The sequence below is a fragment of the Oncorhynchus masou genome, unplaced genomic scaffold, assembly GCF_036934945.1.
Source record: "Oncorhynchus masou masou isolate Uvic2021 unplaced genomic scaffold, UVic_Omas_1.1 unplaced_scaffold_1209, whole genome shotgun sequence".
NCBI lineage: Eukaryota > Metazoa > Chordata > Actinopteri > Salmoniformes > Salmonidae > Oncorhynchus > Oncorhynchus masou.
The window spans coordinates 49371-73939 of NW_027001878.1; the positions used below are offsets into that span (position 1 = coordinate 49371).

Sequence of the window (24569 nt, forward strand, 5' to 3'; positions counted from 1 at the left end):
CTAAACCCTTCAGACTGATGATTTGGACATGAACACTCTTTCCACTGTTCTGGAGTTATTGTGTTTTCTCCCCGGTCCCTAAACTAAATGGTCAACTTTACCAGTGTTTACTTGTAAATTACTAATGCATTCATTCTATCATGGTAAAACATTATTCTGGAGAGAACTACTTTATTTAGTCTATCAATGTAAAACATTATTCTGGAGAGAACTACTTTATTTAGTATTCTGACAGAAGAGAAGCTGCATGTATCAAATAATAAGATGTGATGAAAACATCATCACACAACACATATAACATGCGAAACAGCCTGAGCAGACAGCAGAAACAACAGTACATAGGATAAGATGTGTACATACAGTGCTTTGCGACCTTTTGCCACATTTCAGGCTTCAAACATAAAGATATAAAACTGTATTTTTTTTGTGAAGAATCAACAACAAGTGGGACACAATCATGAAGTGGAACGACATTTATTGGATATTTCAAACTTTTTTAACAAATCAAAAACTGAAAAATTGGGCGTGCAAAATTATTCAGCCCCCTTAAGTTAATACTTTGTAGCACCACCTTTTGCTGCGATTACAGCTGTAAGTCGCTTGGGGTATGTCTCTATCAGTTTTGCACATCGAGAGACTGTTAGTATAATTTAATTATGACAATGTGCTGTCATCAATTGAAAGCCCTTAATCTATTTTATGAGAATTTGTAAGATTTCTTGTTTGCATAAAATAGACGCAGACCAGTCTTTAAATAATAGGTAATAGAATTTATTCTCGGAGCGCGCTACCACTCAAACACGTACAGCAGTTTATATACAGATCATGACGTCATTTCACTGCCTTAACCGAACCCCCTCCTCTCGACCGGGACAAAGTAAGGTGAAAAGTTAATTCTAACTTACTAACACACTCCCAGATAACTTTTGACCCCTCAACATTATCGATCACCACTGAACTGACAGTTTTAATTAACAGAAAACCTAGGAATGCACTCACTGCCTTATCTAAAACACCCCAGAGCTAAGTTTCAGTAGGGTCAACCATAGGTTAACTATCTTATGTGTTTACACAGTCCACAACCCATTCGTTTCTTCCTAGTTGGAATGGTGTTCATTAACTTTTTATTACTCCTTGTCCGTGTCTCACAACCCCTTCTTATGAACTCATATTGCTAATCAGATATAATATAACAGAGTATAAGTTTACTTACAGTTCCATTTAAAATGATTTGTTCAGTCATATTAATCATAATTTCCTAACAGTATGTCAGTGTGTGTTTGTGTGTGTGTCAGTGTGTGTGTGCCAGTGTGTGTGTGTGTGTGTCCAGTGTATGTCTGTGTGTCCAGTGTGTGTGAGTGATCAGTGTGTGTGTGTGTGTGTGTATTTACAGGTACACTGAGGAGTCATCACCCCAAACCCTAAACCCTGGATAGAGGGGATCAGTGAATGTGGAGGTGAATGTGATCAGGTGGGTCAGTGTGTCAGAGGAGGCTCTATAGAAGGACAGAGTGCCGGCTGGCCAGTCCAGATACACTCCTACTCTGTGGGGGCTGGAGGAGGGGACGTCTATGGTAATGTGATTATTATTGTGACAGGCAGTGTAACTGTTGTCAGAGCAGAACAGACTCCAGGACTTGTCATTGTGTCCAAGACAACAGTCCTTATCCCCTCCTCTCCTGTTGATTCCTTTATATGTCACTCCTATAACAGCCCTTCTCCCACTCCACTCTACCTCCCAGTAGCAGCGCCCAGTCAGACCCTCTCTACACAGCACCTGTCCACAGACCTCAAATCTCTCTGGGTGATCAGGATACGGCTGCTCCTCTGTCCTACATGTCACCTTTCTGTTCTCCTCAGACAGAGAGAGGAGTCTGTTTACTGTGTTTGGGTCCAGTGTGAGATCACAGACATCTGATGGATGAAACCAGACACAATATTAGAAATCATCATCATTCACATTAGAATATGAACTCACTTTTCACTAATTCATTTAATGTAAATGTTTCTAAGTATCAAAAGGAGAAGTTAAGGTAACTTGAGACTTGTTGAATGATCATATGTTATACTGTATGGTAATATTAAACACACTGATTCCCATTAATTACACACACACACACACACACACACACACACACACACACACACACACACACACACACACACACACACACACACACACAGTCAAAGATACTCTTTGTAAACGTTGTTGTCCCTGATTTCTGCTTCTGTAGAACTACAGCTGATATTTAATATGCCCAAGTCAGTAATGATGATGGTCTTTGACTTTGACTTAACTTGAATTAAGACTTATTCTTAGTCATATTCTTCACAGCAGTCAACACTCACATTTTCTAAGTCCAGGTTTCATTCTGTTCTCTCCACCATGTTCCACACTGTAGCGGTAAGCAGAAGAACAGACAGTCATTGAGGGATACACCTGAACACACACACACACACACACACACACACACACACACACACACACACACACACACACACACACACTGGACACAAACACACACTCACACACACTGGCGACACACACACAATGGACACACACACACACAAACACAGGAGACACACAAACACACACACACACACAAACACACTGGAGACAAACACACACACAGGAGACCTACACACAAACATACACACACACACACACACACACACTGGAGACACACACACACACAGGAAACACACACGAAACACACACACACACAGGAAACACACACACACAGGAAACACACACACACACACACACACACAGGAAACACGCACACACAGGAAACACACACACACACAGGAAACACACACACACACACACAGGAAACACACACACACAGGAAACACACACACACACACACAGGAAACACACAAACACAACTAGCCTGATAAGTCCAACATGTCTGATATGAACATTGACATAAACCCTCTACATACTTGAGTTTCTCCAGTCTGCAGTGTGGATCCTCCAGTCCAGCAGAGAGCAGTCTGACTCCTGAGTCTCCTGGGTGATTGTAGCTCAGGTCCAGCTCTCTCAGGTGTGAGGGGTTTGACCTCAGAGCTGAGCCCAGAGAAGCACAGCCTTCCTCTGTAACTAGACAGCCTGACAGCCTGCAAAGAGTCAAATCATATTAAAATCACACTGCTATTCTTTGGTGGTGAAAGTAGTGACAGTATATTTTTTATCAAATGACAAGTCATCAAAGTGTTGCTTATAGAGAAAAAAATGCAAGTTACAAATATTATCATTGCATAGTATTACCATTGATATCAACAAAACATGCTAACCTCTCACCATTACCAATAAGAGTCTACAACAAAACATGCTAACCTCTCGCCATTACCAATAACAGAGACTACAACAAAACATTCTAACCTCTCACCATTACCAATAACAGAGACTACAACAGAACATTCTAACCTCTCACCATTACCAATAACAGAGGCTACAACAAAACATGCTAACCTCTCACCATTACCAATAACAGAGGCTACAACAAATCATACTAACCTCTCACCATTACCAATAACAGAGACTACAACAAAACATGCTAACCTCTCACCATTACCAATAACAGAGGCTCCAACAAAACATGCTAACCTCTCACCATTACCAATAACAGAGGCTACAACAAAACATGCTAACCTCTCACCATTACCAATAACAGAGGGGGTCTGATCTTTGTGCCTCTGTAGCTTTCTCAGTCATCATCATTCATTCCTGATTATTCATCATCATAGTAGCATCCACATGAATGTAGAAGTGTTCAGAAACATCTTCTATTCTTACTGACAATACAAGTGAAGTGACTCCAAAATGACAGGACATTATTTACCATTCAGTTTCTATTAGGAAAACATCTAAAACACAACCAAGACAAACTGCAAATTAATTCAACAAGTTAGTAGAATCACAAGCTTGATGTAATCAGTGTAGACATGGAATATTGGACCCAACACTAAACTTTTGACGAAATTAATTTGTCCAAATAATAAAGACTTCTTCAAATGGGAGAACTAAACTCAGCATAAAAAGAAATGTCGTCTCACTGTCATTTGTGTTTATTTTCAGGAAACTTAATTAACATGTGTAAATATTTGTAGGAACATAACAACATTCAACAACTGACACATAAATTGAACAAGTTCCACAGACATGTGACTAGCAGAAATGGAATAATGTGTCCCTGAACAAAGGGTGGGGTCAAAATCAAAAGTAAGTCAGTATCTGGTGTGGCCGCCAGCTGCATTACGTACTGCAGTGCATCTCCTCCTCATGGACTGCACCAGATTTGCCAGTTCTTGCTGTGAGATGTTACCCCACTCTTCAACCAAGGCACCTGCAAGTTCCCGGACATTTTTGGGGGGGAATGGCCCTAGCCCTCACCCTCTGATCCAACAGGTCCCAGATGTGCTCAATGAGATTGATAACCGGGCTCTTCGCTGGCCATGGCAGAACACTGACATTCCTGTCTTGCAGGAAATCACACACAGAACAAGCAGTATGGCTGGTGGCATTGTCATGCTGGAGGGTCATATCAGGATGAGCCTGCAGGAAGGGTACCACATGAGGGAGGAAGATGCCTTCCCTGTAACGCACAGCGTTGAGATTGCCTGCAATGACAACAAGCTCAGTCGGATGAAACTGACACACGATCCCGCTCCAGAGTACAGGCCTCGGTGTAACGCTCATTCCTTCGGCGACAAACGCGAATTCGACCATCACCCCTGGTGAGACAAAACCGTGACTCGTCAGTGAAGAGCATTTTTTGCCAGTCCTGTCTGGTCCAGCGACAGTGGGTTTGTGCCCATAGGCAACGTTGTTGCCAGTGATGTCTGGGGAGGACCTGCTTTACAACAGGTCTACAAGCCCTCAGTCCAGCCTCTCTCAGCCTATTACGGACAATCTGAGCACTGATGGAGGGATTGTGTGTTCCGGTGTAACTCGGGCAGTTGTTGTTGCCATCCTGTACCTGTCCCGCAGGTGTGATGTTTGGATGTACCGATCCTGCGCAGGTGTTGTTACACGTGTTCTGCCACTGCGAGGACGATCAGCTGTCCATCCTGTCTCCCTTTAGCGCTGTCTTAGGCGTCTCACAGTACAGACATCACAATTTATTTCCATGGCCACGTCTGCAATCCTCATGCCTCCTTGCTGCATGTCTAAGGCACGTTCATGCAACTGAGCAGGGACCCTAGGTATCCTTCTTTTGGTGTTTTTCAGAGTCAGTAGAAATACCTCTTTAGTGTCCTTTTTATAACTGTGACCTTAATTGCCTACCGTCTGTAAACTGTTAGTGTCTAAACGACCGTCCCACAGGTGCATGTTCATTAATTGTTTATGGTTCATTGAACAAGCATGGGAAACAGTGCTTAACCCCTTTTCAATATAGATCTGTGAAGTTATTTGGATTTTTACAAATTATCTTTGAAAGACAGGGCCCTGAAAAAAGGAATGTTTCTTTTTTTGATGAGTTTAGATACATAAAGTGCTTTCATATCTAAACGGTAAAATATACAGTCGGGGCCAAAAGTTTTGAGAATGACACAAATATTCATTTTCACAAACTCTGATGCCTCAGTTTGTTATGATGCCAATTTGCGTATACCCTAGAATGTTATGAAGAGTGATCAGATTAATTGCAATTAATTGCAAAGTCCATCTTGGCCATGCAAATGAACTGAATCCCCAAAAAACATTTCCACTGCATTTCAGCACTGCCACAAAAGGACCAGCTGACATCATGTCAGTGATTCTCTTGCTAACACAGGTGTGAGTGTTGACAAGGACAAGGCTGGAGACCACTCTGTCATGCTGACTGGCAACTTATATATGCCCTGTGTGTTGGAGTAACCGTTTTATGTTGCGCTGGGGAATAAATTTGACAAAACGACTGAACCCTGCTCTCTGCGCCTGATTCCACCCACCACTCCTAGTTATCGTAACAGAAGCCCGCACCACTGAAAATGGAGTCAGCAGGAGCAGCGACCACCCCTCTCCCCACTATGGAGGAGTGCGTCCATCACCACACAGCTGTCCTCCATCGGATTGGAACAGCGATGGACCAGATGATGGAGAGGATGGAGCGATGGGAGAGTAGTGGTCTACCGACATCTACACCAGCCCCCTACTGCCGACACCACCAACTCTACCTACGTCGTCCTCTGTGTCCAGCGCACTGCGTCTCTCCCCCCCGAGGGAGTACGATGGAGCGGCGGCTGGGTGCCAGGGATTTTTGCTCCAGCTAGAGCTCTACCTGGCTACCGTGCGTCCGGCTCCCTCGGGTGAGGAGAGTGTGAGCCTCCTCGTCTCCTGTCTAACGGGCAGGGCCCTGGACTGGGCTAACGCGGTCTGGAACAGTCTGGACTCGGCTCGGGACAATTACCTGGAGTTCACCCGCCGTTTCCGAGCTGTGTTCGACAACCAACCAGAGGGTAAAGCGGCGGTGAGCGACTGTTCCACCTCAGACAGGAGACGAAGAGCGCGCAGGACTTCGCATTGGAGTTCAGGACCCTAGCTGCTGGTGCTGGGTGGAATGACAGGACCCTGATGGACCATTACCGGTCTAGTCTCCGGGAGGACGTCCGCCGGGAGCTAGCTTGCAGGGACACAACTCTCTCCCTGGATGAACTAATAGACATGTCTATTCGATTGGACAACCTGCTAGCTGCCCGCGGGTGTTCAGAAGGGGTCCTGTTAATTCCACCTTCCAGCTCTCCCACTCCGATGGAGTTGGGAGGAGCTGCATCTAGGGGGATCAGAGGAGGGGGCTCCTCCTATTGTGGACGGAGAGGACACACTCCGGACAGGTGCTGGAGGAGTTCCTCTGGGAGTCGAGATGGGCGGCGGAACACTCCTCGGCCACCCCAGGTGAGTAAGCACCAAACTCACCCAGAGCTGCCTGCTGGTCACATGTTTTTGTTAATTTTTTTCCCTGCGTTTTTCCCCTCTCTTCAGCATAAGGCGCTAGTCGATTCAGGCGCAGCTGGGAGTTTTATGGATCGCGGACTCGCCCGTAAATTGGGTATTCCGTTAGTGCAGATAGACAAACCTGTCCCCGTGCACTCCTTAGATAGCCCACCGTTAGGGTCAGGGCTGGTCAGAGAGGCCACGATTCCGGTGGACATGGTAACGCAGGGGAATCATAGGTAGAGGATCAGTTTCTATCTTATTGATTCACCTGGGTTTCCAGTGGTGTTGGGGGTTCCCTGGCTGGCTATTCACAATCCCCTTATTTCCTGGAAACAGGGGGCTCTTAACTTCTTGAAACTCCCCATCCCGGATCCGGGATCGTGACTAAAGCCTCAGGCTCATTAGCATAACGCAACGTTAACGATTTCTGAAAATCGCAAATAAAATGAAAATAATGCGCCTACTCTCAAGCTTAGCCTTTTCTTAACAACACTGTCATCTCAGATTTTCAAAATATGCTTTTGAACCATAGCAATTCACTAATTTGTGTAAGAGTATGCTAAGCTAGCTTAGCATTTTGAGTAGCATTTAGCACGCAACATTTTCACAACAACCAGATAACCAAATAAATAAAATCATTTACCTTTGAAGAGCTTCGGATGTTTTCAATGAGGAGACTCTCAGTTACATAGCAAATGTGCAGTTTTTCAAAAAAATATTATTTGTGTAGGACAAATCGCTCCGTTTTGTTCACGTTTGGCTATGAAAAAAACCTGTATACAGTTATAGCCTGAAGCTCATTAGCATAATGTAACGTTAACGATTTCTGAAACTCGCAACTAAAATGAAAATAATGCGCCTACTCTCAAGCTTAGCCTTTTCTTAACAACACTGTCATCTCAGATTTTCAAAATATGCTTTTGAACCATAGCAATTCACTAATTTGTGTAAGAGTATGCTAAGCTAGCTTAGCATTTTGAGTAGCATTTAGCACGCAACATTTTCACAAAAACCAGATAACCCAATAAATAAAATCATTTACCTTTGAAGAGCTTCGGATGTTTTCAATGAGGAGACTCTCAGTTACATACCAAATGTGCAGTTTTTCCTGAAAGCGTCTTCGTGTAGGAGAAATCGCTCCGTTTTGTACATCACATTTGGCTACCGAAACGAACCGAAAATTCAGTCACCTACAACGTCAAACTTTTTCCGAATTAACTCCATAATATCGACCGAAACATGGCAAACGTTGTTTGGAATCAATCCTCAAGGTGTTTTTTCACATATCTCTTCATTGATATATCGTTCGTGGAAGCCTGCATTCTTCTCTGAATTCTGTGGAAAAATACTTGCAGCTGACTTTTGCGCACCAATTTCGGTGCAGGACACCGGGCGGACACCTGGTAAATGTGGTCTCTTATGGTCAATCTTCCAATGATATGCCTACAAATACGTCACAATGCTGCAGACACCTTGGGGAAACGACAGAAAGGGCTGACTCACTCCTCTCACATTCACAGCCATATAAGGAGACAATGGAAAACTGAGCCTTGGTTTTGCCTGTAGCTCACGTTCTAAGGCACGCACAGAAAATATCTTTGCAGTTCTGGAAACGTCAGAGTGTTTTCTTTCCAAAGCTACCAATTATATGCATAGTCGAGCATCTTTTTGTGACAAAATATTGCGCTTAAAACGGGCATGTCTTTTTATCCAAAAATGATATAGCGCCCCCTGAGTTTCAACAGGTTAAGGGGTGGTCAGACGAGTGTTCAGATAGGTGTATAGGAGTTTCCATCGGTGCCACGACGGTGGAGAGTCCAGACCAGGTTTCCACCGTGCGCATTCCCCCAGAATATGCCAATTTGGCTATCGCTTTTAGTAAGAAGAGAGCGACCAAATTACCACCCCATCGACGGTGGGATTGCGTGATAAACCTCCTGGAGAACGCTGCACTTCCCCGGAGTCACGTGTACCCACTGTCACAGGAGGAGACGCTGGCTATGGAGACATATGTCACGGAAGCTCTGGGACAGGGGTACATTCGGCCCTCCATGTCACCCGTCTCCTCGAGTTTCTTTTTTGTGAGGAAAAAGGAGGGAGGTCTGCGTCCGTGCATTGATTATTGAGGTCTCAATTCGATCACAGTGGGTTTTAGTTATCCGCTACCTCTCATCGCTACTGCGGTGGAATCATTTCACGGAGCGCGTTTCTTCACAAAACTGGACCTCAGGAGCGTGTATAATCTGGTGCGTATTCGGGGAGGAGACGAGTGGAAAACAGCGTTTAGTACCACATCAGGCCACTATGAGTACCTCGTCATGCCGTATGGGTTGAAGAATGCTCCAGCCATCTTCCAATCCTTTGTAGATGAGATTCTCAGGGACTTGCACGGGCAGGGTGTGGTAGTCTATATTGATGACATCTTGATTTATTCTACCACACGCGCCACGCATGTTTCCCTGGTGCGCAAGGTTCTTGGGCAACTGCTGAAGCATGACCTATACGTCAAGGCTGAGAAATGTGTGTTCTCCAAACCAGCCGTTTACTTCCTGGGTTATCGCATTTCCAGTTCGGGGATGATGATGGAGTGTGACCGCGTTAACGCCGTGCGTAATTGGCCGACTCCGACCACGGTAAAGCAGGTGCAGCGGTTTTTAGGGTTTGCCAATTACTACCGGAGGTTTATCCGGGGTTTTGGCCAAGTAGCGGCGCCCATTACCTAACTGCTGAAGGGGGGGCCGGTGCGTCTGCGGTGGTCAGTGGAGGCTGATGGAGCTTTCAACCAGTTGAAGGCACTGTTCACTGGGGCTCCCGTGTTGGCGCATCCGGACCCTTCGTTAGCATTCATAGTGGAGGTGGATGCGACCGAGGCTGGGGTTGGAGCCGTGCTGTCTCAGTCCACTGATGCTCCGTCCCTGCGCTTTCTTTTCTAAGAAGCTGGGTCCGGCGGAGCGGAACTATGATGTGGGGGACCGGGAGTTACTAGCATACCTTAAGGGAACATTTTGACAATCACCGTATGGTTAGTGAGAAAGTCCCTATTGGAACTGTACGGTCCCTTACTAGACGTCCGAAAACATTTTAAAAATTTGGGGACGGCGTCGGGCCGAGCGGCAGGGCCAGACCTACCGGGAAGTCATCAAATGAACTTTGTCGGACATTCGGTTTTCGTTTAATAAAATAAACAAATTTTGGCCCATTTTTGCGCTATGCCGGAATATCCCACAAGAGGGCATAAGCAATCATATTGCTATTGGACAAAACATCCCGAATCACGACGTGCCATATCTCGAAAACTGAAAATATTTCGAAGCCGAAACTTGGTGAGCGTAGGTTTGGCATTATGGGAAGATGGCCCCGAACAAGATGGCGTCTAGGCCTCAACGGTTTTTGAGTTATGGCCATATTTCTGGGATTAAAGGTCCAAAATGAAAATAGAGAAAAGATTTTTTCACTTCACGTCAAAGTCAAGGAGCCTCCGGTGTCAATAAAAAAAAATCGGCCATTTATCTATCGTCATTTAAGAGAAATCGTACGATGACCAGATCGTGATGTTCAGATATAGGTGGGGGTTTTTTTCAACGGTTACAGATCCAGTTGCAGGGTGTTCATACGAGTATTTTTAAAATGTGCTGCGGAGCTCTGCGACATTTCTGTGATTTTCTATGATTTTCTGAAATAACACACACTCACTAAACCCTCCGTAAATAACTCAGTTCTTAATGTAAAGACTTAAAACTCAGGATTCTGTAAAGGCATACCCCAATGAGGATATGAGTTTATTTATAGCTTCCTGTGCCAACCGGAAGTGCCATAATTGGTGTCTCAGGGGCTGTTTGGAAGGGTTAAAAAAATCAGATCTGTCCAAAACTTCATCTGTGTGATTAGACAACCCCCATGAACTGTAAATCAGTCATTTTTCCCAACAGATGTCAAAGAAAAGCTCTCACACACACACACAGCAAGGATGGAGTGACAAAGCGTGGTGTTTAAAGACACAGAGAGCAGGCAATGGCATAAACATAATCCCAAGGCCGTGCCGAGTCCAACGAGGTGCCCCGCTTGACCGTAGCTCGCTCGGTCTGAGCGCAGCGACCATGAGAAAAATAGGCCCACAATGATGCCTGCACCACAATGTCATTGGATTTTGGGTGACAGCGGCGGAACCGTTAGGTTTAGAAGGACAATTCAAACACAGGACTGTTCCTAAGGTCCTCCCGATCTGTGCAAGCCTAACCTTGACTGTGTGGCATTAACCTTTCACAGTTAAAAGAAGGTGTTTACAAAAAACAGTGTGCATTGACTTCTCTCCCCATAGGAATACATTGCCTGCTCCCCTAAATACAACCTGGAGTCTATATGGGTTATGAATGCTGTATGAACCTGTCTTCTATGACATTCCATCAGACCACTATGAGGTCTACCTGTGTCGATTCTAAGCTTCCTGGAGCAACCGGAAGTGGTTAAATTGACCCAAAAGGTATTTGGATGTACATCACCTCGAAAGGTGACAAGGCCTCTGCATTATTCAACCCTGTGTAGATCAGTCAATTCTCAGCTTAAAGACTTAAAACTCAGGATTCCCTAGGTTTCTATGTCAGTCAAGACATGTGTGTATTTATAGCTTCCTGTGCCAACCGGAAGTGCCATAATTGGTGTCTCAGGGGCTGTTTGGAAGGGTTAAAAAATCAGATCTGTCCAAAACTTCATCTGTGTGATTAGACAACCCCCATGAACTGTAAATCAGTCATTTTTCCCAACAGATGTCAAAGAAAAGCTCTCACACACACACACACAGCAAGGATGGAGTGACAAAGCGTGGTGTTTAAACACACAGAGAGCAGGCAATGGCATAAACATAATCCCAAGGCCGTGCCGAGTCCAACGAGGTGCCCCGCTTGACCGTAGCTCGCTCGGTCTGAGCGCAGCGACCATGAGAAAAATAGGCCCACAATGAAGCCTGCACCACAATGTCATTTGATTTTGGGTGACAGCGGCGGAACCGTTAGGTTTAGAAAGACAATTCAACCACAGGACTGTTCCTAAGGTCCTCCCGATCTGTGCAAGCCTAACATTGACTGTGTGGCATTAACCTTTCACAGTTAAAAGAAGGTGTTTACATAAAAACAGTGTGCATTGACTTCTCTCCCCATAGGAATACATTGCCTGCTCCCCTAAATACAACCTGGGGTCTTTATGGGTTATGAATGCTGTATGAACCTGTCTTCTATGACATTCCATCAGACCACTATGAGGTCTATCTGTGTCGATTCTAAGCTTCCTGGAGCAACCGGAAGTGGTTAAATTGACCCAAAAGGTATTTGGATGTACATCACCTCGAAAGGTGGAAAGGCCTCTGCATTATTCAACCCTGTGTAGATCAGTCAATTCTCAACTTAAAGACTTAAAACTCAGGATTCCCTAGGTTTGTATGTCAGTCAAGACATGTGTGTATTTATAGCTTCCTGTGCCAACCGGAAGTGCCATAATTGGTGTCTCAGGGGCTGTTTGGAAGGGTTAAAAAATCAGATCTGTCCAAAACTTCATATGTGTGATTAGACAACCCCCATGAACTGTAAATCAGTCATTTTTCCCATAAAAATTCAAAGGAAAAATAAATCACACAGATACACAACTTGGATGGAGGGACGTATTGGGGTGTGTAGAGACTGACAGTGCCTCCAATAGTTAGCTTTGTTCGAGCTAAAAAAGAACCGTCAGACCTAGAGTTCCGAAACTTTAGAATCCTGTTCTAGACCTCAGGTAGATAGTGCGTGGTGAGTTACGGCGCTTTAGGAGGTTCTCGGACCGAGAAACAGCATCGAACATTTGCAATGACTTCAATTCATTTTGACCATTACGAAAATGGCGACATTTAGAAATGTCCCAGAGACACAAGACTAGGTGCATTGTGACCGTCTCGGCCCATAGAGACAGAACCCAACATCTCGGTCCGATAGCTCATTCAAGGACCCCGTAGCAAGGCATGGAAAAAAGTGGATTTTCAGCACCAATTAGGCTTTTACTCGGACACCAAATGACCTATCGAGCCGAAACTCGGGATTCGGGGTCGCCTCACATAGGACTATACATAATGTCCGAACTGGCCCCGCAGCTAGAAAGTAACTATGTGTTTTATGGTTTTTTAATGTTTTGGACCGAAGGCCTTGTGAATTTTGGGCCAGCTCTGAAGTATGTTATACTTGGCTCCTAAATGAGTTGGGAAAAGTGGGTTTGGTGTCAGTTTGTATCAGTTTGGTGTCAGAATGATATCAAATTGACTGATGGACGGTGACTTGCAGGTGACTCTTGTCCATTAGCAATATGTTTAAGCGGTGAGGTACCATCACCAAAAGCGACATTCTGAAATCAACCCAAACGAGCGATGGAGAGGTACCAGTATCACTGCCCAGCCATCCCTATGTCATCGGGCCAGTCAATTTGGCATTCCTGCATGATTTTTATGGCATGACAAATTGGTAATGGTGACTGCCCAGTTAACCATATGGCAAATGCACAGTGACTTTGAAAGAGTGAGAAAACATTACCAAATGGACATTCTGAAATCAACCCTAATGAGCGATGGAGAGGTACCAGAATCACTGCCGAGCCATCCCGAGTTCATCGGGCCAGTCAATTTGGCATTCCTGCACAAATTTTCAGTGACTTTGCAAAAGTAAGGAACATTTGCAATATGTTTTAACAGTGAGGTACCATCACCAAAAGCGACATTCTGAAATCAACTCAAACGAGCGATGGAGAGGTACCAGAATCACTGCCGAGCCATCCCGAGTTCATCGGGCCAGTCAATTTGGCATTCCTGCACAAATTTTCAGTGACTTTGCAAAAGTAAGGAACATTTGCAATATGTTTTAACAGTGAGGTACCATCACCAAAAGTGACATTCTGAAATCAACCCAAACGAGCGATGGAGAGGTACCAAAATCACTGCCCAGCCATCCCTATGTCATCGGGCCAGTCAATTTGGCATTCCTGCATGATTTTTATGGCATGACAAATTGGTGATGGTGACTGCCCAGTTAACCATATGGCAAATGCACAGTGACTTTGCAAAAGTGAGAAAACATGACCAAATGGACATTCTGGAATCAACACAAACAATGGCATCACCATAGTGTCCAGACTGTGCCGAGTCCAACGAGGTGCCCCGCTTGACCATAGCTCGCTCGGTCTGAGCGCAGCGACCATGAGAATAATAGGCCCAATATGAAGCCTGCACCAGTACGTCATTTGATTTTGAGTGACAGCGGCGGAACCGTTAGGTTTAGAAAGACAATTCAACCACAGGAATGTTCATAAGGTCCTCCTGATCTGTCCAAGCCTATCCTTGACCGTGTGACATTAACCCTTCACAGTCAAAAGAAGGTGTTTACATAAAAACAGTGTGCATTGACTTCTCTCCCCATAGGAATACATTGCCTGCTCCCCTAAATACAACCTGGAGTCTATATGGGTTATGAATGCTGTATGAACCTGTCTTCTATGACATTCCATCAGACCACTATGAGGTCTACCTGTGTCGATTCTAAGCTTCCTGGAGCAACCGGAAGTGGTTAAATTGACCCAAAAGGTATTTGGATGTACATCCCCTCGAAAGGTGAAAAGGCCTCTGCATTATTCAACCCTGTGTAGATCAGTCAATTCTCAACTTAAAGACTTAAAACTCAGGATTCCGTAGGTTTCTTTGTCAGTCAAGACATGTGTGTATTTATAGCTTCTTGGAACATTTGCAATATGTTTTAACAGTGAGGTACCATCACCAAAAGCGACATTCTGAAATCAACCCAAACGAGCGATGGAGAGGTACCAGTATCACTGCCCAGCCATCCCGAGGTCATCGGGCCAGTCAATTTGGCATTCCTGCATGATTTTTATAGCATGACAAATTGGTAATGGTGACTGCCCAGTTAACCATATGGCAAATGCACAGTGACTTTGCAAAAGTGAGACAACATTTGCAATATGTTTTAACAGTGAGGTACCATCACCAAAAGCGACATTCTGAAATCAACCCAAACGAGCGATGGAGAGGTACCAGAATCACTGCCCAGCCATCCCGAGTTCATCGGGCCAGTCAATTTGGCATTCCTGCACAAATTTTCAGTGACTTTGCAAAAGTGAGAAAACATTTGCAATATGTTTTAACAGTGAGGTACCATCACCAAAAGCGACATTCTGAAATCAACCCAAACGAGCGATGGAGAGGTACCAGAATCACTGCCAAGCCATCCCGAGTTCATCGGGCCAGTCAATTTGGCATTCCTGCATGATTTTTATGGCATGACAAATTGGTGATGGTGAATGCCCAGTTAACCATATGGCAAATGCAAAGTGACTTTGAAAGAGTGAGAAAAATCACCAAATGGACATTCTGGAATCAACCCTAACGAGTGATGGAGAGGTACCAGAATCACTGCCAAGCCATCCCGAGTTCATCGGGCCAGTCAATTTGGCATTCCTGCACGAATTTCCAGTGACTTTGCAAAAGTAAGGAACATTTGCAATATGTTTTAACAGTGAGGTACCATCACCAAAAGCGACATTCTGAAATCAACCCAAACGAGCAATGGAGAGGTACCAGTATCACTGCCCAGACATCCCTATGTCATCGGGCCAGTCAATTTGGCATTCCTGCATGATTTTTATGGCATGACAAATTGGTGATGGTGAATGCCCAGTTAACCATATGGCAAATGCACAGTGACTTTGAAAGAGTGAGAAAAATCACCAAATGGACATTCTGGAATCAACCCTAACGTGCGATGGAGAGGTACCAGAATCACTGCCAAGCCATCCCGACTTCATCGGGCCAGTCAATTTGGCATTCCTGCACAAATTTTCAGTGACTTTGCAAAAGTAAGGAACATTTGCAATATGTTTTAACAGTGAGGTACCATCACCAAAAGCGACATTCTGAAATCAACCCAAACGAGCGATGGAGAGGTACCAGAATCACTGCCAAGCCATCCCGAGTTCATCGGGCCAGTCAATTTGGCATTCCTGCATGATTTTTATGGCATGACAAATTGGTGATGGTGAATGCCCAGTTAACCATATGGCAAATGCACAGTGACTTTGAAAGAGTGAGAAAAATCACCAAATGGACATTCTGGAATCAACCCTAACGAGTGATGGAGAGGTACCAGAATCACTGCCAAGCCATCCCGAGTTCATCGGGCCAGTCAATTTGGCATTCCTGCATGATTTTTATAGCATGACAAATTGGTGATGGTGAATGCCCAGTTAACCATATGGCAAATGCACAGTGACTTTGCAAAAGTGAGAAAACATAAACAAATGGACATGATGAAATCAACACCACGAGTGATTGAAAGGAACAACAATCACTGCCCGGCCATCCCGAGTTCATCAGGCCAGTCAATTTTGCATTTCTGAAGGATTTTTGAGCATGTCAAATTTCTTATGACATTTGGCCCCCACAAAACATATTCCTTATGCACAAGTAAAAAAAACAAAAAACATTATGATAATAAAATATGACTAAAGTATGTTGATACAGTTCTTATACGTGTGTAACTGACACAAAATTCGATAAAAATTTCGAAAAACGGTCCAGAAAGCACTTTTTTAGGGGTGTGTGAAGTTTTTTATGAAATTTAATAATTTTTGACTTTTGACTTCTGACTTCCTATGAAATCATATTGCAGATGGAGAAAACACATGCAATAATGCGCAAAAAAAAAAAAAAAAAAAATTATGATAATAAAATATGACTAAAGTATGTTGATACAGTTCTTATACGTGTGTAACTGACACAAAATGCGAAAAAAGGTCCAGAAAGCACTTTTTTAGGGGTGTGTGAAGTTTTTTATGAAATTTAATAATTTTTGACTTTTGACTTCTGACTTCCTATGAAATCATATTGCAGATGGACAAAACATATGCAATAATGCGCAAGTAAAAAAATTAAAAAAATTATGATAATAAAATTGGACAAAAGTATTTTCATACAGTTCTTATACATGTGTAATTGTCAAAAAAAGCGAAAGAATTTCGAAAAACGGTCCAGAAAGCACTTTTTTAAGGGGTGATACGTTTTTTTCAAAAAATTCATTTTTTCAAAATTTGGCTTTTGGATGTTGACTTGGAGTCCAATATCAATATGAAAAACCATGGTGGAGCGCAATCGCCACCTGTTGGATTTTTGAAGTGTTACAACTGGCAATAGCCATATGGCAATTGAAGTAAACTTTGCATGAATCAACGCCGCTTTGGGTGGTATTGGCCAATGTGTACATGGTTTGTCCTATGCCAATAATTTGCCATTCATTTTTGTCCACTACGGGGGTGAATTCCCTTACTATGGTAAAGGCCCTGAAGGTGTGGAGACACTGGCTAGAGGGGGCTAAATACCCTTTCCTCATCTGGACTGACCACCGTAATCTGGAGTATATTCGAGCAGCGAGGAGACTGAATCCGCGTCAGGCTAGGTGGGCCATGTTCTTTACCCGCTTTAGATTTACGATCTCTTACAGACCAGGTTCCCTCAACACTAAGGCCGACGCGCTGTCCCGTCTCTATGACACCGAGGACCGGTCCATTGAACCCACTCACATCCTTCCAGCCTCTCGGCTGGTGGCCCAGTGGTATGGGAGGTGGACGAGGACATCGAGCGGGCGTTGAGGGTTGAACCTGCGCCTACACAGTGTCCGACTGGTTGAAGTTACGTACCGCTTGGTGTCCGTGATAAATTGATTCGGTGGGCTCACACACTACCGTCTGCTGGTCATCCGGGGATTTATAGGACAGTGCGGCATTCGTCCACGAACATGTCGCCATTCGAATGCGTACTGGGCTACCAGCCAGTCCTGGCTCCGTGGCATCAGAGTCAGACCGAGGTGCCTGCGGTAGAGGAGTGGGTACAGCGCTCTAGAGAGACCTGGCGGGCAGTCCAGGATTCCCTCAGACAGGCCAGTGAACGGCAGAAGAGAGACGCTGACCACCACCGCAGTGAGGCCCCGTTGTTCGCACCGGGGGACAGGGTCTGGCTCTCGACCCGAAACCCGCCCCTCCGCCTGCCCTGCCGGAAGCTGGGGCCGCAGTGTGTGGGGCCATTTAAAGTCCTGAGGAGGATAAACGAGGTGTGTTATAGATTGTAACTTCCCTCTTATTATCGCATTAACCCCTCGTTTCATGTGTCTCTCCTCAGGCCGGTGGTAGCTGGTTCCCTACAAGGCAGTGAGGTACTGGAGGTCCGTCCACCCCCTCTGGACATCGAGGGGTCCCCGGCATACACAGTACGAGCTATTCTGGACTCGAGACGCCAGGTGAGGGGCCTGTAGTACCTCGTGGACTGGGAGGGGTACGGTCCGGAGGAGAGGTGCTGGGTACCGGGGAGAGACATTTTAGATCCTTCCCACTTGAGGGATTTCCACCGCCTCCACCCGGATCGCCCCGCGCCTCGTCCTCCGGGTCGTCCTCGAGGCCGGGGTCGGCGCGCTGCGGGAGCCGCACGTCAGGAGGGGGGTACTGTCACGAACCTCGCCGAGGATGGTGCCTCTTCCTGTTCGGGAGGGGCTCGGCGGTCGTCGTCGCCGGCCTATTAGCTGCCATCGATTCCCTTTCCGTTTGTTTTGGTTATTGGTTAATTGGGTACACCTGTTTTGTATTAGGGTTTGTTTGTAGGTTATTTAAGGGCACTAGGCCCGCTGGGTATTTGTGTAGCTTGTTTTTTGTTACTCTGTGTTGGATGGTGTTATTTTGTTCATATCCATATTCGCCGGACTATTTCTGTCCTATTGTTTGGACTGGCAACTTATATACGCCCTGTGTGTTGGCGTAACCATTTTTGTTGCGCTGGGGAATAAATTTGACAAAACGACTGAACCCTGCTCTCTGCGCCTGATTCCACCCACCACTACTAGTTATCGTAACAATCAACCATTTATCGGATCATCAAGAACTTCAAGGAGAGCGGTTCAATTGTTGTGAAGAATGCTTCAGGGTGCCCAAGAAAGTCCAGCAAACACCAGGACCGTCTCCTAAAGTTGATTCAGCTGCGGGATTGGGGCACCACCAGTACAGAGCTTGCTCAGGAATGGCAGCAGGCAGGTGTGAGTGCATCTGCACGCACAGTGAGGTGAAGACTTTTGGAAGATGGCCTGGTGTCAAGAAGGGCAGCAAAGAAGCCACTTCTCTCCAGGAACAACATCAGGGACAGACTGATATTCTCCAAAAGGTACAGAGATCGGACTGCTGAGGACTGGGGTAAAGTATTTTTCTCTGATGAATCCCCTTTCCGATTGTTTGGGGCATCCGGAAAAAGGGTTGTCCGGAGAAGACAAGGTGAGCGCTACCATCAGTCTGTGTCATGCCAACAGTAAAGCATCCTGAGACCATTAGTTTGTGGGGTTGCTTCTCATCCAAGGGAGTGGGATCACTCACAATTTTGCCTAAGAACACAGCCATGAATAAAGAATGGTACCAACACATCCTCCAAGAGCAACTTCTCACAACCATCCAGGAACAGTTTGGTGACGAACAATGCCATTTCCAGCATGATGGAGCACCTTGCCATCAGGCAAAAGTGATAACTAAGTGGCTCTGGGAACGAAACATTGATATTTTGGGTCCATGGCCAGGAAACTCCCCAGACCTTAAACCCATTGAGAACTTGTGGTCAAACCTTAACCTGTTGAAACTCTGGGGGCACTATATCATTTTTGGATAAAAAGACGTGCCCGTTTTAAGCGCAATATTTTGTCACAAAAAGATGCTCGACTATGCATATAATTGGTAGCTTTGGAAAGAAAACACTGACGTGTCCAGAACTGCAAAGATATTCTCTGTGCGTTCCCTAGAACGTGAGCTACAGGCAAAACCAAGATGAGACGGCATCCAGGAAATGAGCAGGATTTTTGAGGCTCCGTTTTCCATTGTCTCCTTATATGGCTGTGAATGCGAGAGGAGTGAGTCTGCCCTTTCTGTCGTTTCCGCAAGGTGTCTGCAGCATTGTGACGTATTTGTAGGCATATCATTGGAAGATTGACCACAAGAGACCACATTTACCAGGTGTCCGCCCTGTGTCCTGCACCGAAATTGGTGCGCAAAACCCAGCTGCAAGTATTTTTCCATGGAATTCAGAGAAGAAAGCAGGCTTCCACGAACGATATATCAATGAAGAGATATGTGAAAAAACACCTTGAGGATTGATTCCAAACAACGTTTGCCATGTTTCGGTCGATATTATGGAGTTAATTCGGAAAAAGTTTGACGTTGTAGGTGACTGAATTTTCGGTTCGTTTCGGTAGCCAAATGTGATGTACAAAACGGAGCGATTTCTCCTACACAAAGACGCTTTCAGGAAAAACTGCACATTTGGTATGTAACTGAGAGTCTCCTCATTGAAAACATCCGAAGCTCTTCAAAGGTAAATGATTTTATTTATTTGGTTATCTGGTTTTTGTGAAAATGTTGCGTGCTAAATGCTACTCAAAATGCTAAGCTAGCTTAGCATACTCTTACACAAATTAGTGAATTGCTATGGTTCAAAAGCATATTTTGAAAATCTGAGATGACAGTGTTGTTAAGAAAAGGCTAAGCTTGAGACTAGGCGCATTATTTTCATTTTATTTGCGAGTTTCAGAAATCGTTAACGTTACATTATGCTAATGAGCTTCAGGCTATAACTGTATACAGGTTTTTTTCATAGCCAAACGTGAACAAAACGGAGCGATTTGTCCTACACAAATAATATTTTTTTGAAAAACTGCACATTTGCTATGTAACTGAGAGTCTCCTCATTGAAAACATCTGGTTGTTGTGAAATTGTTGCGTGCTAAATGCTACTCAAAATGCTAAGCTAGCTTAGCATACTCTTAAACAAATTAGTGAATTGCTATGGTTCAAAAGCATATTTTGAAAATCTGAGATGACAGTGTTGTTAAGAAAAGACTAAGCTTGTGAGTAGGCGCATTATTTTCATTTTATTTGCGATTTTCAGAAATCGTTAACGTTGCGTTATGCTAATGAGCCTGAGGCTTTAGTCACGATCCCGGATCCGGGATGGGGAGTTTCAAGAGGCGGGTGGACAAACAAAAAAACACAAACTCCAAGCATTGATTATGCAAGAATGGGCTGTCATCAGTCAGGATGTGGCCCAGAAGTTAATTGACAGCATGCAAATAGACACTTTGAATCAACTTCATGTAATTGTCAATAAAAGCCATTGACACTTATGAAATGCTTGAAATTATACTTCAGTATTCCATAGTAACATCTGACAAAAATATCTAAAGACACTGAAGCAGCAAACCTTGTGGAAATTACTATTTGTGTCATTCTCAAAACTTTTGGCCACGACTGTATATGTATGAATACCTTTAAATAAAAGGTGACATTCTGTACTGTCACCTAATATGAAACATATCTCAAATCCAAAATGCTGGAGCAGAGCACCACATTTAAAACGGTAAGCTTCACTGTCCAAACACATATGGTGTGGACTATGTGTGTCTGGTAAACACATTTGGATCTGGTGAACAGTTATCACTTGTTGACCAACTACAGGAATACTGACCTCAGAGTCTCCAGTTTACAGTGGGGATTCCCCAGTCCAGCAGAGAGCAGCTCCACTCCTGAATCCTTCAGGTCATTGTTACTCAGGTCCAGCTCTCTCAGGTGTGAGGGGTTTGACTCCAGAGCTGAGACCAGAGAAGCACAGCCTTCGTCTGTGACCAGACAGCCTGACAGCCTGCAAAGAGTCAAATCATTTTAAAATCACACTGCTATTCTTTGGTGGTGAAAATAGTGGCAGTATATTTTTTCAACATATGGAACCTTCCATATCTATTCGTAAATTAATGTATCATCATTAAAAATGACAAATGATCAAATCATTACCTGAGGATAGAAACATGTAACCTCTCACCATTACCAATAACAGAGGCTACAACAAAACATGCTAGCCTCTCAACATTACCGATAACAGAGGCTACAACAAAACATGCTAATCTCTCACCATTACCAATAACAGAGGCAACAACAAAACATGCTAACCTCTCACCATTACCAATAACAGAGGCTACAACAAAACATGCTAACCTCTCACCATTACCAATAACAGAGGCTCCAACAAAACATGCTAAACATTACTAAAACACAACCAAATTTAAAACGGTAAGCTTCACTGTCCAAACACATATGGTGTGGACTATGTGTGCCTGGTAAACACATGTGGATCTGGTGAACAGTTATCACTTGTTGACCAACGACAGGAATACTGACCTCAGAGTCTCCAGTTTACAGTGGGGATTCCCCAGTCCAGCAGAGAGCAGCTTCACTCCTGAATCCTTCAGGTCGTTGTTACTCAGATCCAGCTCTCTCAGGTGTGAGGGGTTTGACCTCAGAGCTGAGACCAGAGAAGCACAGCCTTCCTCTGTGACTCCACAGCCTGACAGCCTGACAAAGAGATCATCATGACTTCACAAACACACTGTTCATTTAACACCAGTAGTGTAGAAGGACAATGGTAGATGCATTTGGTTTATTCTCTCAAATAACATATATATATTCATCTTCCATTTCCTAGAATTGTATGGTCATATTGTTATACTAATGTTTTTCAAAATAATATATTATACATATTATAATCCATATTTGTCTCTGAACTTAATATTTCTTCCTGTTGATTAGTTCTTATATGTCATTTTATTTACTCACAGAGCAGCTCTGGAGGCTTTGACCACTGGCAGCAGCCTCAGAAGACCTTCCTCTGATCTGGAGTATTTCTTCAGGTCAAACACATCCAGCTCCTTTTCTGAAGTCAGCAACACAAAGACCAGAGCTGACCACTGTGCAGGTGACAGTGTGGCACTAGAGAGACTTCCTGATCTCAGGTATCTTTGGATCTCCTCCACTAGAGAATGGTCATTCAGTTCATTCAGACAGTGGAACAGATTGATGCTCCTCTCTGGAGAGGGATTCTCCCTGATCTTCTCCTTGAAGTACTTGACTGTTTCTTCATGGCTCTGTGAGCTGCTTCTTGTCTTTGTCAGTAGACCTCGTAAGTGCTTCTGATTGGACTCCAGTGAGAGGCCCAGAAGGAAGCGGAGGAAAAGGTCCAGGTTTCCTGTCTCACTTTGTAAGGCTTTATCCACGGCACTCTTGTAGAAAGCAACTTCAGTAACTTTAGGCTTCTCTCTGAAGAGCGACAAAAAGTATCTGAACATTGATTGAGGTTCGTCCATTAGATTCTCATTGTTGTTGATGAATGAGAGGAACACATATACAGCAGCCAGAAACTCCTGAATGCTCAGATGAACAAAGCAGTACACCTTGTCCTGGTAGAGCCCACATTCCTCTTTAAAGAGCTGTGTGCACAATCCTGAGTACACTGAGGCTTCATTGACATCAATGCCAGACTCTTTCAGGTCTTCTTCATAGAAAATCAGATTGCCCTTCACAAGCTGTTGAAAAGCCAGTTTTCCCAGTGACAGAATGCTCTCTTTATTCAAGTGTGGACCTGTCTCTTCTTTCCCAAGATACTTTTCATTCTTCTGTTTGGTATGAAACTCCACAAGGTGTGTGTACATCTCAGTCAGAGTCTTGGGCATCTCTTCTCTCTTATGTTTCAGCATGTGTTCAAGGACTGTTGCAGAAATCCAACAGAAGACTGGAACGTGGCACATGATGTGGAGGCTCCTTGATGTCTTTATGTGTGAGATGATTCTGCTGGCCAGGTCCTCATCACTGAATCTCTTCCTGAAGTACTCCTCCTTCTGTGGGTCATTGAACCCTCGTACCTCTGTCACCTGGTCAACACATCCTGAAGGGATCTTATTGGCTGCTGCAGGTCGGGTAGTTATCCAGAGGAGAGCAGAGGGAAGCAGATTTCCTTTGATGAGATTTGTCAGCAGAACATCCACTGAGGTTGACTGTGTGACGTCCCAACAGATCTTGTTCTTCTGGAAGTCTAGGGGCAGTCGGCACTCATCCAGACCATCAAAGATGAACAGAACTTTGTACTTGTTGTTGATGGAGATTCCTGATTGTTTAGTTTCCATTGAGAAGTGATTAAGAAGTTCAATGAAAGTGTGTTTGTCCCCTTTCATCAAATTCAGCTCCCGAAAAGGGAATGAAAATACAAATTGGACATCCTGATTTGCTTTTCCTTCAGCCCAGTCCAGAATGAACTTCTGCACAGAGACTGTTTTTCCAATGCCAGCGACTCCCTTTGTCAGCACAGTTCTGATAGGTTTGTCTTGTCCAGTTAAGGGTTTGAAGATGTCGTTACATTTGATTGCAGTCTCTGGTCTTGCTTGTTTCCTGGTTGTTGTCTCAATCTGCCTCAGCTCATGTTCATTATTGACCTCTCCTGTTCCACCCTCTGTGATGTAGATCTCTGTGTAGATCTTATTGAGAAGTGTTGGGTTTCCTTGTTGAGCGATCCCCTCAAATACACATTGAAACTTCTTCTTCAGATTAGATTTGAGTTCACGTTGGCAAATCACAGCAAGCTCATCTGAATCTAGAAATATCACAGAGGATATTAATATTACGTCTGTTTTAATGCCTACAGTATCGAAGGACTGTTATAAAGTTGTACATTATAATAATTTATTCTCTTAACTGACTGTATAAATGTGTAAATATTTTCATAATGCAT

At 44.3% G+C, this 24569-nt stretch overlaps 1 protein-coding gene across 1 annotated transcript in view; it reads right to left on the reverse strand.

Annotated features, from left to right (window-relative positions):
* Positions 1-458: 458 nt before the first annotated feature.
* LOC135529916 (NLR family CARD domain-containing protein 3-like) overlaps positions 459-24569 on the reverse strand; it is a 40344-nt gene continuing 16233 nt past the window's right edge. The window contains exons 8-13 of the mRNA XM_064958322.1: positions 22625-24431; positions 22190-22363; positions 21483-21656; positions 2947-3120; positions 2350-2396; positions 459-1914 (exon numbers count right to left, since the gene is read on the reverse strand). Coding sequence (XP_064814394.1) covers positions 1388-1914; positions 2350-2396; positions 2947-3120; positions 21483-21656; positions 22190-22363; positions 22625-24431 — 2903 coding nt within the window. The 3' untranslated portion in view covers positions 459-1387. The remainder of the gene's footprint in view (positions 1915-2349; positions 2397-2946; positions 3121-21482; positions 21657-22189; positions 22364-22624; positions 24432-24569) is intronic.